Source organism: Mirounga angustirostris, unplaced genomic scaffold (assembly GCF_029215605.1).
Source record: "Mirounga angustirostris isolate CCGP_5_RB_7025 unplaced genomic scaffold, mMirAng1.0.hap1 SCAF_12, whole genome shotgun sequence".
In the NCBI taxonomy this organism is placed as follows: domain Eukaryota; kingdom Metazoa; phylum Chordata; class Mammalia; order Carnivora; family Phocidae; genus Mirounga; species Mirounga angustirostris.
Window position 1 is genome coordinate 65,290,623 of NW_026991720.1, and position 16,799 is coordinate 65,307,421.

At 39.0% G+C, this 16,799-nt stretch overlaps 1 protein-coding gene and 1 long non-coding RNA gene across 3 annotated transcripts in view; one reads left to right on the forward strand and one right to left on the reverse strand.

Annotated features, from left to right (window-relative positions):
* GLCCI1 (glucocorticoid induced 1) overlaps window positions 1–14,768 on the reverse strand; it is a 112,203-nt gene extending 97,435 nt beyond the window's left edge. For both annotated transcript variants that reach the window (XM_054505277.2, XM_064575220.1), the window contains exon 1: window positions 13,796–14,768. In XM_054505277.2, the coding sequence (XP_054361252.1) occupies window positions 13,796–14,243 (448 nt within the window). In that variant the 5' untranslated portion in view covers window positions 14,244–14,768. The remainder of the gene's footprint in view (window positions 1–13,795) is intronic.
* A 224-nt stretch (window positions 14,769–14,992) lies between these two features.
* The window catches only part of LOC129045483 (uncharacterized), a 219,715-nt gene continuing 217,908 nt past the window's right edge, over window positions 14,993–16,799 (forward strand). Inside the window, exon 1 of the long non-coding RNA XR_008505268.1 lies at window positions 14,993–15,131. This is a non-coding gene — a long non-coding RNA (uncharacterized LOC129045483). The remainder of the gene's footprint in view (window positions 15,132–16,799) is intronic.

A 16,799-nucleotide genomic window follows, 5' to 3' on the forward strand; every position in this document is an offset into this window, starting at 1 on the left:
AAATATTAACAATAATTTATTTCATTACTTTTCCTATGCCTTCCTATTTTCTAAAACTCCTACATACAATTTTACATGGTTTATTATATGGTTATATTCAGGGATTATAAGAATTTCTTCAATGCTCCATAAACAACAACAAAAAAACTGACCCAGAACATACACTTCACCTAACATCTGTTTTACCATGAAATTAGGTGTAATACTTACTCCATTAAATGGGAATATCTGTATAAAGATGTTATTTTTGACCACTTGGCTTAGCACAAAGTAGAACAGGACAACTGTCTTAAAGATTAACTAATATAACCAAATACTAATACTAAAGACTTTAAAGCTAATAATTCTTTAAGATAAAAACTTTTATGAATAGATAAAAATGAAAACTGAATTCTGAGTATAGTAAAGACAAATAAGTCATTGTGCATTCAACCAAGGTATCAATTACTGGTAATACAACATATGAAAAGCTTATTTTCCATTCTCTTCTAGCTCAATATAGCAGATATTTAGCCAAAGCCAAGTTGTACTCATTTCAATAGTCTCACAAGCTATCAGTGTCCAGGTATCACCACACATCATTACTACATACTACTACATTTCTATACAAAAAGTCACATCCAGCAATAACGTTCAGAATACCGAGAGGGTATCTGGGTATATGTGTGCACAGAAAGTGTCAATGATGTAATCCTAGGCCAACTATAGCAGAATATTGTACATCCATGCAAGAATGTAAGTTAGACCTAGATATATTATAGAAAAGCCACAGAAGGAAGGTCTCCTAGGCTTCATCTAACGAAAGAAAACACATATAAAAAGAGTATTTGGTATTCAATAAATACCAAAAAGTTCAACTTAACTTAGAAAAGCAAGCAAAGGAACATAATTCATATGTGAAGCCCAAAGCTCAGAGCAAAGAGTGGGTTAAAGTCTTGGCAGATTTTAAATGAACTGACTTCATTGCGAAATATGAATGTGAGCATATCAACTGTACCTAGAATATGTATTCTGTAAGGGTCAGAGTTTCTCAGATACAGTGGGGACTCAAAAAATATTTATTGTGTAAAAAAAAGGAGGAATTCCATTAGTTTTACTCACCAACATATTGCCAGCAACTAGTACAGTAACTGAAACATTTCTTGAATGAATGAACAGTTATGGAAATTACATTAAAGCTACATTAAACTTTGGCCATATGTTAACCAAAAAGCCAAAGAGTAAGCAAATGTGACTGACTAGAGGTTTGGTTTGGTTTTGTTTTTTAATAATGGGTCACTCTGGCATGTAAAGGATTTTAAAATGTTTTTTAAGCCATCTAATCAAAATATTGCAGAATACTGTAGTTTTCAAAAAACCTTATTTCTGAGCACAGTCTAATTCCCCACTTCTAAGAAACTAATGAAACTGCATTTAGCAATGTTTGCTAACCTCTATTTAGTAAATGTTAGACACTTAGTCTAACTTACAGCTGATTCTTTTCACAGCAAGATATCAGATTGCCTCCAACTATACTTTAGAAGAAAATGACATTGTCACAGAACCCTCAAAGATACTGAAAAAATATTTTGTTTACAGACTACCAGCTCATATATAAACAAATCTGTATTTCACTATGATCTTTTTGTACCTTCATGGAAAGATCCCTGCACAGGTATACATGAGACTAGCAAAGTTTTTTATGGCTAGACCTGATGTAACCCTGAGCAAGTGAGGCCTACCAGTTTTTATTATCTTCTAAGATCGAAATATTACTTCACTGATTCAACTTATAAACTGATGTATTTAACTAGAAAAGTTAATATAATTACAGAATAAATATCATGAAAAACTCAATCCATCACACAGACTCTATACAACACTTTCAATATCATAACAATAAAAATATCATTTCTAATGTTACTTATGAAATGGCTCATGTTCCACACTGACTATTAAAGAGAGCTTACAATAAGCACAAATGACACTGAAAAAAAAAAAAAAAACACAAAACCCCAAATCACCATGGAAGAGATTATTAAAATGGAGCTCAGAATATCTTTTCTGGATCACATCAGCAAACCCAGAGAAAGTGAAAGATTTCAGGCAGTTATAAGTTGAGAAGATAGTGCACCTTGTTGTTTTGCCATGAGAGTGATATGTAAAAAGGTACTATTTTTTTTTTAAAGATTTTATTTATTTATTTGAGAGAGAATGAGAGACAGAGAGCACGAGAGGGAAGAGGGTCAGAGGGAGAAGCAGACCCCCCGCCGAGCAGGGAGCCCGATGCGGGACTCGATCCCAGGACTCCAGGATCATGACCTGAGCCGACGGCAGTTGCCCAACCAACTGAGCCACCCAGGCGCCCCTAAAAAGGTACTATTTTGAATGCTGCTAAAATATCAAAGGATGGCAAGAGTAAAGAATCAAGTTAGGGATGAATGGAGCCTTATGATGCTTTATGAGACATGTAAAGTTTAAACTGTCAAATAAGAAAATACAAAAGACCTTATTCTATCCAGATTTTGAGAATTCATACGAAAGGCAGTTTTAAAAAAATGAAATCTAAATTCTGCTTTAACAAAGTGGTAGATCCTTTTAGGACCAAAAGGAAGGCTTATTAATGGCATAATAAGATTTTGAAATGCTATGACATTCTTATATGCATACCTGAGGCCTGAATCATTGGGAATACTTGCAACTATTTTAAGTTCTGTGGACCCTAGAGTCTAGTCCCATTTAGCTTTCTCTTCACCCAACCCTCTAATGCTATTTTTGGCCTTTCTCTGACTTAACTGTATAAGCAATGGGATAACCCATTATGCTTGCTTTCCTGTCCCATAATGAACTGGGTTCCAAAAGCAACTCTCAGTTAACTTGAAGTCGAGACTTAAGAGTTATATGGGCCCTCTGGGCCTTATGTGCATGCTGCCTGACCTTGGGCAATTACTTAACTTGTAGGATGTCATTTACACAGAGAAGTTATAAAAGTACTTTACACTAGGTTTCAGTGAAGACTAGTGGCTGACATAAAAACTCAATAAATGATCATTTTACTAAGAATTATCTAGTCTATACAACAGTAATCAAAACAATATGGTCCTGGTACAAAAAACAGACACATAGACCAATGGAACAGAACAGAGAGCCCACAAATAAACTCAAAGATATATGGTCAACTAATCTTTGACAAGGGTGCCAAGAACACAAAATGGCACACAAAATGACAATCTCTTCAATAAATGGTGTTGGAAAAATTGGATATCCACATGCCAAAGAATGAAATCAGACCATCTTCTTATTACCAAATACAAAATTAACTCAAAATGGGTTAAAGCCTTAAAAATAAGACCCAAAGCTGTAAAACTCCTAGGAGAAAATAGAGGGAAAAATCTCCTTGACATCAGTCTTGGCAATGACATTTTGGATATACACCAAAAGTAAAGCAACAAAAGCAAAAATAAGTAAGTGGGACTACATCGAACTAAAAAGCTCCTGCACAGAAAAAGGAAAAAAAATCAATAAAATGAAAAAGCAAGCTATGGAATGGGAGAAAATATCTGTAAACCATACATTTGATAAGGAGTTAATACCTAAAATATATAAGGAACTCTTACAAATCAACAGCAAAAAACAAAACAAAACAAAACAAAACAAAAAAACAACCCAATTAAAAAATGGGCAAAAGAGTTGAATGGACATTTTTCAAAGAAGACATATAATGGCCAACAGGTATGTGAAAAGGTGCTCAACACCACTAATCATCAGGGAAATGCAAATTAAAATCACAATGAGATACCAGCTCACACCTGCTAGAATGGCTATTATCAAAAGGTAAGAGATAAAAAGTATTGGCAAGGATGTGGAGAAAAGGTAACACTTGTATGCCATTGGTGGGAACGTAAATTGGTGGGAACAGAAAACAGTATATCTATGTAGAAAACCCAAAAGACTCCACCAAAAAAAAAAAAAAAAAAAGGAAGAACTAATACATGAATTCAGCAAAGTGGCAGGATATAAAATCAATGTACAGAAATCTGTTGCATTTCCATATACCAATAATGAAGCAGCAGAAAGAGATATCAAGGAATCAATCCCATTTACAATTGCACCAAAAACCATAGGATTCCTAGGAATAAACCTAACTAAACAGGTGAAAGATCTGTATGCTGAAAACTACAGAACACTTACAAAAGAAATTGAAAAAGACACAAAGAAATGGAAAACCATTCCATGCTCATGGATTGGAAGAACAAACATTGTTAAGAGGTCTATACTACTCAAAGCCATCTACACATTCGATGCAACCTCTGTGATTCAGCTATAGCAACTTCTTACTAGACATGTCACCGGAAGCAAGAGAAACAAAAGCAAAAATGAACTATTGGGACTTCATCAAGATAAAAAGCTTCTGCAATAAAACTAAAAGGTAACTGATGGAATGGGAGAAGATATTTGCAAATGATATTTCTGATAAAGGGCTAGTATCCTATCAAACTCAACACTCAAAAAATAATCCAGTTAAAAAATGGGCAGAAGGCATGAACATAGACATTTATCCAAAGGTGACATACAGATGCTAACAGACACATGAAAAAACGCTCAACATCACTCATCATCAGGGAAATACAAATCAAAACCACAATGAGATACCACCTCACACCTGTCAGAATGGCTAAAATTAACAACTCAGGAAACAACAGATGTTGGCAAGGATGTGGAGAAAGGAGAACCCTCTTATACTGTTGGTGGCAATGCAAATTGGTGCAGCCACTCTGCAAAACAGTATGGAGGTTCCTCCAAAAGTTAAAAGTAGAACTATCTGAACTACCGGATGATCCAGAAATTGCACTCCTAGGTATTTATACAAAGGATACAAACATACTGATTCAAAGGGGCACATGCACCTCAGTGTTTATAACAGCACTATCAACGACAGCCAAAGTATGGAAAGAGCCCAAATGTCCATTGGCTGATGAATGGATAAAGATGTGGGGTGTGTGTGTGTGTGTGTGTGTAAGTGTAATGGAATGGAATATTACTCAGCCATCAAAAAGAATGAAATCTTGCCATCTGCAATGACATGGATAGAACTACAGGGTATTATGCTAAGCAAAATAAGTCAGTCAGAGAAAGACAAATACCATGTGATTTCACTCATCTTGGAATTTAAGAAACAAAACAGATGAACATAGAGAGAGGGAAGGAAAAGTAAGATAAAAACAGAGAGGGAGGCAAACTATAACAGACTCTTATTAAAGATAGAGAACTGAGGTTTGCTGGAGGGGAGGGGAGTGGGGGATGTATTAAAGGGTGATGGGCATTAAGAAGGGCACTTGTGATGAGCACTGGGTGTTATATGTAAGTGATGAATTACTAGATTCTATTTCTGAAAACTAATACTACTCTACATGTTAACTAATTTGAATTTAAATAAAATCTTGGAGGGAAAAAAAGAACAGTATAGAGATTCCTCAGAACACTAAAATTAGAACTATCATATGATCCAGCAATCCTTCTTCTGGGTATATACATCCAAAGGAAATGAAATCAGTATCTTTTTTTTTTTTTTTAAAGATTTTATTTATTTATTTGAGAGAGAGGATGAGAGGAGAGAGAGAGCACATGAGAGGGGGGAGGGTCAGAAGGAGAAGCAGACTCCCCGCTGAGCAGGGAGCCCGATGCAGGACTCGATCCCGGGACTCCAGGATCATGACCTGAGCCGAAGGCAGTCGCTCAACCAACTGAGCCACCCAGGCGCCCTGAAATCAGTATCTTAAAGAGATATCTGCCCTCCCACATTCATTGCATTATTCACAATAGCCAAGATACAGAAATAACATGAATGTCCATTGATGGAGGAATGGATAAAGAAAATGTCACACATGCGCACAAGCATATTATACAGCCTTTAAAAAAAAAAAAAAGAAGGAAATCCTGCCACTGGCAACACAGATGAACCTGGAGAACACTGTACTAAATAAAATAAGCCAGACACGGAAAAATAAATACTGTATGATCTCACTTACAACTGGAATGTAAAAAAGTCAAATTTATAGAAGCAGAGAGTACAGTGGTGGTTTCCAGGGTCTTGCAGGTGAGAGAAAAGGGAAGATACAGGTCAAGGGTACAAACTTTCAATTATAAGATGACCAAGTTCTGGGTAAATAATGATGAATACTACACAGCACAGTGACTCTAGTTAATAATACTGTATTGTATACTTGAAATTTGTCAAGAGTAGATCTTAAGTGTTCTCATCATACACCAAAACAAACAGTAACTATGTGAGGTGATGGATGTGTTAACTAGCTTGACTGTGATAATCATTTCATGGTGTATAATAGATAAAACCATCATACTGTACACTTTAAATATTTACAGTTTTTATTTCTCAGTCATACCTCAATAAAGCTAGGGGGGAATACTTACAAAAAATTATCTAGTTTAATAACCTTACTTTTCCTTTCAGAATTTTTTCTCTAACCAAAATCTTAAAAATCCCACCTCTCACTTCATTTTTAAAAAATTTTATTTATTTATTAATGAGAAACAGAGAGAGAGAGAGAGAGAGGCAGAGGCAAAGGGAGAAGCAGGCTCCCTGCTGAGCAGAGAGCCCAATGGGGGGCTCCATCCCAGGACCCTGGGATAATGACCTGAGCCGAAGGAAGACACTTAACCGACTAAGCCACCCAGGTGCCCCCCCACCTCTCACTTTAAAGATAGAGAAAATAAGATGTCAAGAGTTGGTGACTTGCTGTAAGTCAAATGTTAAAACTGAAAATAGAACCCAAGTCTCTTAACTCCAAATTTAATATTTTTCCAGTATACCTTTTTGTTTCTAAGACTCTTATAGTACCATTAAGGAAATAACCTGGACTTTAATGTGACTATTCTGGAGAAAAGAGCTAGGTTATTCTATTAAGGAATAACGTAGTCACACATTGCTTCATTCCACTTTCATCAGAAAAAAGACAATCTTGGGGCACCTGGGTGGCTCAGTCGGGTTAAGCATCCAACTCTTGATTTCATCTCAGGGTCATGAGACTGAGCCCTGTATCGGACTCCATACCAGGCATGGAACCTGCTTAAGATTCTCTCTCTCCATCTCTAAAAAAAAAAAAAAAAAAAAAAAGACAATCCCAAAAGCAAATTTATAGAATCAGTTATAGGGCAACTCTAGTTGTCAGTCAATGCTCATTCAATCTTATATTCAATACGATCTATAATAATTATTTTGTTAGGTAAGTATTAATAAAGCTAAACAAGCCACAAAGAGTTCACTTATGTTTTGTTTGTTCTGCTTAAGAAAACAAGTGCATGATACCTTTAGAAAGTTTATTTCTTAGTAATGTAAAAGTTAAAATTAGCTATATGGACTATTCACAAAAGTTCTCCCTGTGGTTATACTGGCTAAATAAGGAGTTATTACTGTCAGTAGGTGGTAGGTATTTGATCTTTAGTAACACTAGGCAGCAAGTTGTAGCAGTTTATGAAACATTCAGATGTTTAGTAGATTTAATTTTAATGACTTGTTAAGACAATTTTGGACACTGATTTTGCCACACAATAGTGGGTTTCACCAGTTTCTTCCATTCATCCTTATTTTTGGTGAGCCATCATTAAGGTACACCATGGTGGCACTTCATTAAGCTACAAACATTCACAGTTCAAACCCACAAATTGCAGTGATAACTTCTTAGCTCTTGGGAGGGCTGAATTAACCTAGCACCAGTTGCTGAGACAATCACTTGAGACCAGTCTCTGCTTAGTGATTCCTGAAGCATTCATTAGTTTACCACCATGTGTAACCAACTTCTAACATTCATGGAGAAAAGTACTTCTCACTATGATTCAAGGACAGCACAAATTCTAGATGGGAAGAGGGCCAGAAACAGTCAAGTTCATATCCCTGAGTCCTCAGGAAGAAGGATTTCTCATTTTCTTGCCCTCTCTCACACACACTTATACTTTTAAGAACAAATGGGGAAATACGACCAATCCATATATATTCTGTTCCGGTTACATTCACCATCCCGTGTCTTACATGTTTAGACATTCTGAAAATGTCAAGGCACATCCTAGCAAAGTGTAATAGTGCTGTGAAAACAGAAAACCTATTCTTTAGTAATTCTTCTAGCTCAGAAATCACAGCTGGTCACCAATATCAGTCTTTTTGAGTTAGGAGCAATGGGATAGTCTTGTGGAATAAACGCTAGATCTGGAATCAGAAGATTTGCACTTCAAATGCACTTCCTTGATAAATGAACATATACATTGCCTAGTGTATAAAAAAGCACTAAAATGCTTTCTTCCTTTCTACCTACAACTAGAGACACAACATAATACAGGGGAAGTTACTCAGGTATTCATGAACTTGCCTCCTCCTGTTATTTGCCTCAAAAACATTCCTTTGAAGTAAACAACACTGCTTAAAGGTATCTGCCATGTTTGTCCCTAAACCGAAATACTGGAGAAGTATTTTTCTCTACAATTGTTCATAACGTAAGGAAAACCCTTATTTTCTTTCTTTCTAATCTGTTTTGCAGAATAAGCACAAATCTTACTCTTTCAGAATCAGCCGGATGATGGGTGGACTCATGGTCAGTTTAAGGGGTCCAGATAAAGGGTGGAGGGAATTTCTGGCTCTTCCATCAGTTTCTCAGGCTCCCCATTATTAATAGGTGAGTAGTGTTATCTCTTTCCTCCACTTTTGGCAAACTCAATTAAAAGACTATCAGTCTCAAAATCAACCTCTTGTTAAAATACAAGTATAAAAGGACAGAAACAGCACCACTGATTCGGTTTCCTTATCATTTAATAACAAAATTATATACTGAAGACAAAATACAACAGCGCCAGGCACAGGTGCTGTGGAAAAGCCTGTCTTGGTGGCGGTGTCCAGCAATTTTAAGCACTGGAGAAAAGACTGAACTAAAATTAAGACTATCATGGCTGTCAGTATATACTCTTTGGCAGACTATTAGCGACATGTGAAAGTTTTGATAAAACAGGTGTCTAGAAATTTGTTTAAATTTCAGACTTAAGAAAAACCTTCTCCTATTAGCCATTTATTGAACACTACCATTTATTTCCATTGTTATTCATTGCCATGGAGCCCAATTATTTGTTTTCTTATTCACATTTAGTCTGCATTATCACAAATAAAATAAAGACCACAAGGATGTCATTACTCTTCAGCATTTCCCAATGCATAATTCCTAATTTGCATTAAATCCTCGAAGAAATGTACACTGCAGTGAATGACATGTCCTTCTGTAATAAGTACTGTAAATAATGAAATAATCTTTAGCTCAATATACACACACAAAACTACACATACAGTTAAATTGACCAAGGTGCTTTTATATCTTAGGTATACGATATTCAATATGCTTAGCATACATTATTTGAGAGGAATATAATCTTTGAACATAAGACAGTAGTTTAAGAAGAAATAACTCCTATAATTTCACTTATCTATTTAAGTGAACTAGAAATCTTATGCACCATAACTGATGGGAAAAGCTAAATAATCAATGCTGCTGATACTTAGTGTAGTTCTCAAAGGCCTAAAACCTTTCTCAAAAACCAGTATTTGAAACCTGTCATTTTAGAAACAAAACAAAACAAAACAAAAAACCCTACAACTCTTAACTATTTTTACTCAAGTACAGGAAAGCTTTGAAATAATTTCCTCTAAGCACTCAAAGAAAATTAATTTTTAAAGAGGGGGCCAGGAGAAGGACTTTAATTTCTAAGAATACCCTGAGAGGTAACTTTGTATGAAGAGAATGTCTGAGTATCTCTAAAAACTGAGGGGAGAAAAAAGTAATTAAAAATGCTGCATTCCACAAACTGAGCATAGCATAAAAATGACTCAAAAGGGGAAATTTAATGAAAAGATTAAAAAACTGAAAGCAAATTAATTGATTAAAACACAAAGACATACACGTACACATTGCATGAAGTCATTCAACATTACATGCTGGCTGGCTTTGTATTTTCTTTTAAAATACAATCATAACTTCTTAATGCATAAAACAATAAAGCTCTCAATAATAATCATGAAAAATTCTAATCAAATTTCACTCTAGAGTTAGTCAGTATTCTGCTAGCATATTAGGCCTAAATAAATGTTATGTTAAACCAGGAATCAACACATGCTATTTTCCATAACAGGAGCCATATAAATTACAAGCTCTTCCATGTTTTTTTAACTAGATTTGGTACACTTAAGAATCAGCAGTATTCTCCATCCAGAGTACTCTAATGCAACTGATTTTGTATCTTTTAGAATTTATAATTCATCCTAATGCTCAATCCTTTAAAAAAAAAAAAAAAACCACAATAGGATCTGCTACTTACTATCTTATCTTGCACAGTAAAATTGTGAGCATTTGCTAGGTTTCTAAATCCATAGGTTTTGCTCTGAGGTTTCAGAAAAAAGCAACTTTATTTTCTTTTGGTTATTACATATGATTTTAGCTTACAGATGATTAATTTTTAACACTAACATCCTGCTATATTCTCATTTGAGTTGTCCTATTTATTTCAAAGGTAGACTTTATGTATTACCATTACAAAAAAATAACTATTTGCATAATACTTTATGATTTTACATCTATTACAAACACATCACAGGGAGCCTGAGGATGCATTCAGCAGCTTGTCATTCACCACTTCAAGACCCTTCAGAACCAAACAAGAGGGAGGGTGACATTTTGCTAATGGCAGAAGTAAAGAAATGAATATAAATAACAAACCTTGAGGTTTTAAAAAATACAAACAAAAATATGCATAAACAAGATAGTTTTAATTTGTAAAAGTCCAGGTAAAGATGTATGTGTCTTCTGTTATGATACCCTTTTAAATTATCTAAAACTGTGCTACAAAAATAAAGAAATTGCCATCTTGTTGAATTTTATAAACTAATATATTAAAATTTGATTGTACCTTTTACAGAATTCAGCTTTTCCTCAGCTTTGTGAAATAATCTGAGTATCCTTTCTTTATTACTATGGATTTAACCCTATAAATATGCATAGTAAGAATGTTTAAGAGGGAAATAATAATGATCCAACATGTTTAGAAATCATGTTGTTCCATAATTTCTTCTTGGTAAAACAATTACAAAGAAAAGTGTTTAAAGCTTCTGTATTTTCTTCCATAACCACCAGTCCAGATAAAAAAAAAAAAATACTGAATGCTCAATTATGACATCTCCAGTCTAAATGCTCATAGCACTTGAAGCTTTTTGTAAACAATATGCCTCTATACTACATACATATCCCTTGAACCACCATCTACTTAACATTTTTAAATGTAGTTTCAAATGCAGTGTAACACCATCTTACACACACACACACACACACAGAGGAGTGTGCAGAAGAGGAAGGAGGTGGAGAGCAAGAAATGGAGCACGTTGTTGTTTTTCATTCATGCAGTATAGTGATGTCAGCGTCTGCAGCGGCAGCAGCCGCGGCGGCAGGAGCCTTGACCTGTGGAGGCTAAAATCCACTGAAGTCAGAACCTCACAGAATTCAGAAGAAACTGAGTAGATAATGTTTGAAAAAATGTTCAAATGTTCATAGAATGGATTTTAAATGGCTAAACAGAATAGATTAGTTGCACAGTTTTAATATGGGTAGAGAGGAGCACGGCGGGATGTGGAGAAGTAACATAAAGGTAATATAATCAGGGAACTGGGGGCTCAAGAGCCTGCATTCAAAATCCCTTAAATGTAAGAAACTGACAAAACCACCTGGTGTTAAAGACAGCAGAAAAGCCTCTTCTATTCCCAATACAAGCTCTGTAGTGATGCAAATCTGTCTGCTGCACAACCAGACTCAGGGAAGTGTTTTCATCATGATTACATTAAAATTGCATTAAACTCAGATATGCCACACTACAACAAGGGGGATAGTTTAAGCCTGATCACAAATTTCATTAAAACTACTTTATGATGGACCATGTAATTCTTAAGCAATTAAGGCTTTTGAAGGATGCAGAAAAACAAGTTGTACTATGACGTGTTGTAAGATGTTAGTGTTTATCAACAAAAGGGGAGCAGGCACTAGATGGCCATTATACTGTTGCAGCAAATACTCTTACTTTGCCCACAAAACCCTCTGTACACAGTCTGAAATGCTTATTCTATGGCTGTTACATTAGTCCCTAAAAGAAAATCCCAAAACTCAATCTATGCACTGTTGAAGTTAAATCACTCAAAAATTTCTCTAACTGCTGCCTTCTATTTGTTCTTTTACCTCTCATTTCATAAGGCTCCAGAAAATGTGCAAGGGAGCTGCATATGGCATTAATCTGTTAGAAAATGGTGGCCTTTTCTATAAAATACAGCCAAAGATGTGTGTTCAGTTGTGGTCATTATTAGGGCGATCACGTTGTTTTCATTCATTCATTCAGGATTTGCTGGAGGATGTCAGTTTCTGCAGCAGCTGGCTTGACCTGGGGGAGGAGTGGGGGAGCAAATTCCTCCTGGTGCATACAGATTACAGGAGGTATTTCTTGGTGCTCATGTACACATACCACTGCACTACATCCTACTCTGCCACACCATCAAGTGGTCTGAAAACAAGTGCCTTAGCAACATGCTAATTACCAGCCAGAAATATTTAAAAAAACACCACCACCAAAACTGCAATCCATCATAACATAATCACTTTCTCCAAGTCTAGGTCTTTCATTAAAAAGCTCCATTAAAAAAAAAAAAAAAATTTCCACATACCACATCAACGTACAGAGCTCCACAGTGTTTCCCTTCCAAGCAGAGAGTTTTCCACTCGGTATGATCAGTTGTCTCCACAATGCTGCTGCAGCAGCAGCATCTGTAGCTCTAGCCTGGTATCTAATTATATTAGCTACACCACTCTCCCTTATGAGCTTTAAGTCCCTGTTTTGGCTAATCTTCCTTTTCTCCCCCAGGACCCAACTAGATCATGCACTGTGTCCCCAGACATAAACAAAACCAAACCAAAACACAAAACATTAAGGGAAGCCGACAGCATCTACTAGCTCACCATTACCTTTGACACCTAACAAAAAAGAAACTTGAGATCCTTTAACAGCTCAACTGAACTGTTAAGTGTACTTAAAAATGGAAGGAAAAAGTGAGCACACTCCACAAATAGGTCTTCAGAAATTTACCATGAAAATCTTGAGTTGGGCATAGACGATTTTCAGCGAAGTACTGCTCTGATGCATATGACTATATAAAGTAGAAAAAAAGAGACCAAAAAAAAAAAAAAAAACCCACCAAAACACTATACACTTCAATTGCATATCCAAAACTGTCTCTTCTACACATCCAACAGATATCCTCATAACTAATGCCATCACCCTTCCAAAAAAGAAGAAATATATATATCCCAGTAGTCACAGACACGTTAGGAACTTTGTAGGAAAGCACAAAGAGGCTGTGGATTACAACCACCACCTTATCGGCTGCCAGAGTTTGTGTGCGTGTATTTTTAAGTGTTTCGCCCAGCTCCTCCTTCCCCTGCTACCAACAGCAAACACATGAGTGAGCTAATCAGCTCACGAACTGAAAAACCTTTCGATGCAGGCGAGTGATGGAAGATAAAATCTGAGGGGCGGCATGTGGGTCAAATAAAAGTTGCTTTTCAGTTCGCTCCTCCAAGCCCCGCAACGACCGCAGGGAGGTGAGATTCCCAAAGCCACTTTCACACCTTCGATAATGCACTAGCAAAGAGAAGCCCGGAGAGGCTGAAGTTTCCACGGAGGGAACCGTCGGGGAAGACGCAGCCCGGGAGGACGGAAGGGTTGGGCTCGCTACCTCTGCACACGGGCGAGCCGGGGCTCCGTCTCTCAGGTGAGTTGCTCCTCCGGTGGTTCTCGGGGGACCGTCTCGGGCGGCCCTTGGCCCGCGGCGCCTGCTCGGTCGGGGCCGCGGCTGCGGCCGGCGGCAGCGTCGGGCTGGGCGGGCTGGGGCCGCGGGCCGCACCGGGCCCCGGGAGGTTGCCCAGCGAGGCGACGGCGGCGGCGGCGGGTGGGCGCGTGGGACTGTGCTGGCTGCCCCGCAGGAGCTGGTAGGGCACCGTGGCGCGGATGGGCTGCAGCAGCCGGCCGGCTCCCGCAGCCGGGGCGCAACCCACGCCGCCGCCCGCACCGTTCCCGTTGCCGGCGGAGGGGGCGGCGGGCGGGGAGCCCGCGGCGCTGCGCCGCATCCTCTGCGGCGGGGGATGAGGGGTCTGAGAGGAACTGGAGGAGGAGGCAGTGGACATGGTGGCTCCGAGGGCCCGGGACGACGCCGGCCGACACGGAGGCGCAGAGCGGGAGGCGCGCGAGCGTGTGGGAGCCGGCGCGATAGTGCGTGCGAGTGTGTAAGGGGGAGGGGCGGGGGTATCGGGGAGGAGGAGGAGTCTCTCGGCTCCCCCTTCCCAACGCGCACCCCCGCCGCCTCGGCGAGGGGGGGAGGGGAAGGCTGCGAAAACAAACGCCCAACGGCCCCAACCGGCGGGCCGTGCTCGGTGTGGCGGTCACGGCCGGGGCCGCGAGGAGCCCGGAGCCGCCGCCGCCCCGGGCATCGCGCTGACAGGGGAGAGGGGCAACAGTCCGGATCACGCAGCCTCGGGGGCCGCTCGCTGCCTCGCAGGGCTGCACGCGCGGGATCGCCCAGCAACTGCACGCAGGCCCGGACCCCTGCTTCTCGGGATCGGGACAGGAGGAAAGGGCCTCGAGGTGTCTCGCTCTCCGCGGATCCCGCGCCACCGCAAACACCGCCGCCGCCGCCTCCGCCTGCTCCTCACTCCAAATGGCAACTGATTTCCCCACCCGCACCCCGCCCCCGGCACCGCCTCCCGGCCCTCGGACCCGGCAGCTGCCGCAACGAGCATTCCCATTGGCTCCGCCGCTCTCCACCAGAACTCGAGTGATTGGTTGGGGAGTAGGAGTGAGAGGAGCACTCGCCAATGAGAGTGGTGCGTGCTACTTTGGAGGCGGGGCGTGAGGGAGTAGAAGAGTGAGGAGGGGGCTGGATGTGGACGCAGGGAGAGGCGTGAGAGTTGACAGCCTTTGAGGTGAGAGCGAGAGTTTGATTGGGCTGCCGTAGGAAAGTGGGTCCGTGCGTGTCCTGCGTGTGCCCCGACACCCAAAGACAGACGCACACCCCGGTAAGCCAGTTGCGAGGGCTCCACCCTCCTGCGCCGATTGTACAACTTGAGATATACGACACTTAAGGCTAACTTTACTTTGCAAGGACACCTGTTCTGTTGGGACGTTTTAGAGTTGGAACCAGAAGAATCCATCCCTTCCCCTCTAACTATAGTAATTTGAGTTTTTGTGGCAAGTAGACTGACTAATGGATCAAAAGAACTTCAAGGCATCAGAAGCAAAGTCTAGAAGCTGGCCTGAACCAGGGGCCAATATTTTTATAAAAGTCTATCCTTAGATTTGTAGTTATGCAGTGAAAAGAGAATCCAATCTTAGGTTCCAAGACAATAACTGAATTGCATGGGTTAACAAGGAATTGTACATCATTACACCATCAGTTAGATATATTAATGGAGGGCACCCTGTTGCCTTTCCCCAGAAGCAGATGGCCTCTTGGGAGAAATAAATACCAGACTTAATGTAACAATCCACTGTGGTAAATTTAGTTTTTATTCTGCAGTGAGACTGAAGAGATATGAAGATTTTGGATGACTATCAAAAACCTAAGTTTACCCCATAGTAAACCAAGGTTTTAAACCTTAGGCAGAAAAAAAATAAATACACCTTAAGCAGGAACAGTTAATTTAAGGGTCTACATCAGATACTCTCTATTAATTTCCATGAGATAATGAGAGAGAAGTGGGTTTTCAGATTGGTCTACTCTTGGTGTCTGCCCACACTGACAAGTTTCCTTTGATTTTAGGCACTACATGCAGGGTTTAGTTTCACTTAGAGGAGTCATCCCTCTCTGCTTCCTTGTGCTCTCAGTCCAAAAAGCATACTAGCTTCTATAAAAAGTAGATGAAACCCAGTAAAAATTCAAGAATTGCATCCAGTACTTCCCATTAAGAACGGTGGTAGTTCCTCACTTTATCACACACTAGAATAATAGCTAACATTTAATGAACGTTCATCATGTGCCAGCCACTGGTCTAAGAATGTTTTATGTGTTAACTCATTGAGCTCTACTATAATCCACAAGGTAGATATGTTCTCAGCTAACGCACAAAAAAGTTAAATGTCTTGCCTGAGATTACTTAGCTAGTAAGTGGGGAGCTAAGAATCCAACCTAGGTGAACTAACTTGAATCTGTGAGTAAGCCCTCTGTTCTAGCACATCACAGCTTAAAGCTGTGGACTACATGATTGGTAGAGTATTTACAACAGTCCATGAGTGTGAGATAAGTTCCCATTAGATCAAAAGAAATTTTACAAGTGAAGATAGCCACTACCTATATGTTTTTCTTTCCACAATAACATGTATTTTAGTTATACATACAGTAAATTCTCTTTTAAATTTGGTGTAATTGATCTATTGTGTTAGTTTTTCCATCTAAAATTAAAGACTTCATTAATTAGGAAATTGCATTCTTTTATGAGGAAAAAGCAAGTAGCTTCTTTGCAATGACTTTTTTAGAATATCACAAAAATCTTGAAAGATTAAAATATGTGAAGTTAAAAAAAAAAGCTAGTAAATTACTAAGTTGTTGATTTGATTACAGCATAGTTTCATTATAGAAATGTCCTCTCTGGCCACTCCTAAATATAAGTATGGAACAACCTCAACACATTAGATTACAATAATTCTAAATTTATACCAAGCCACAGTCATAATGATCAATACTTGAT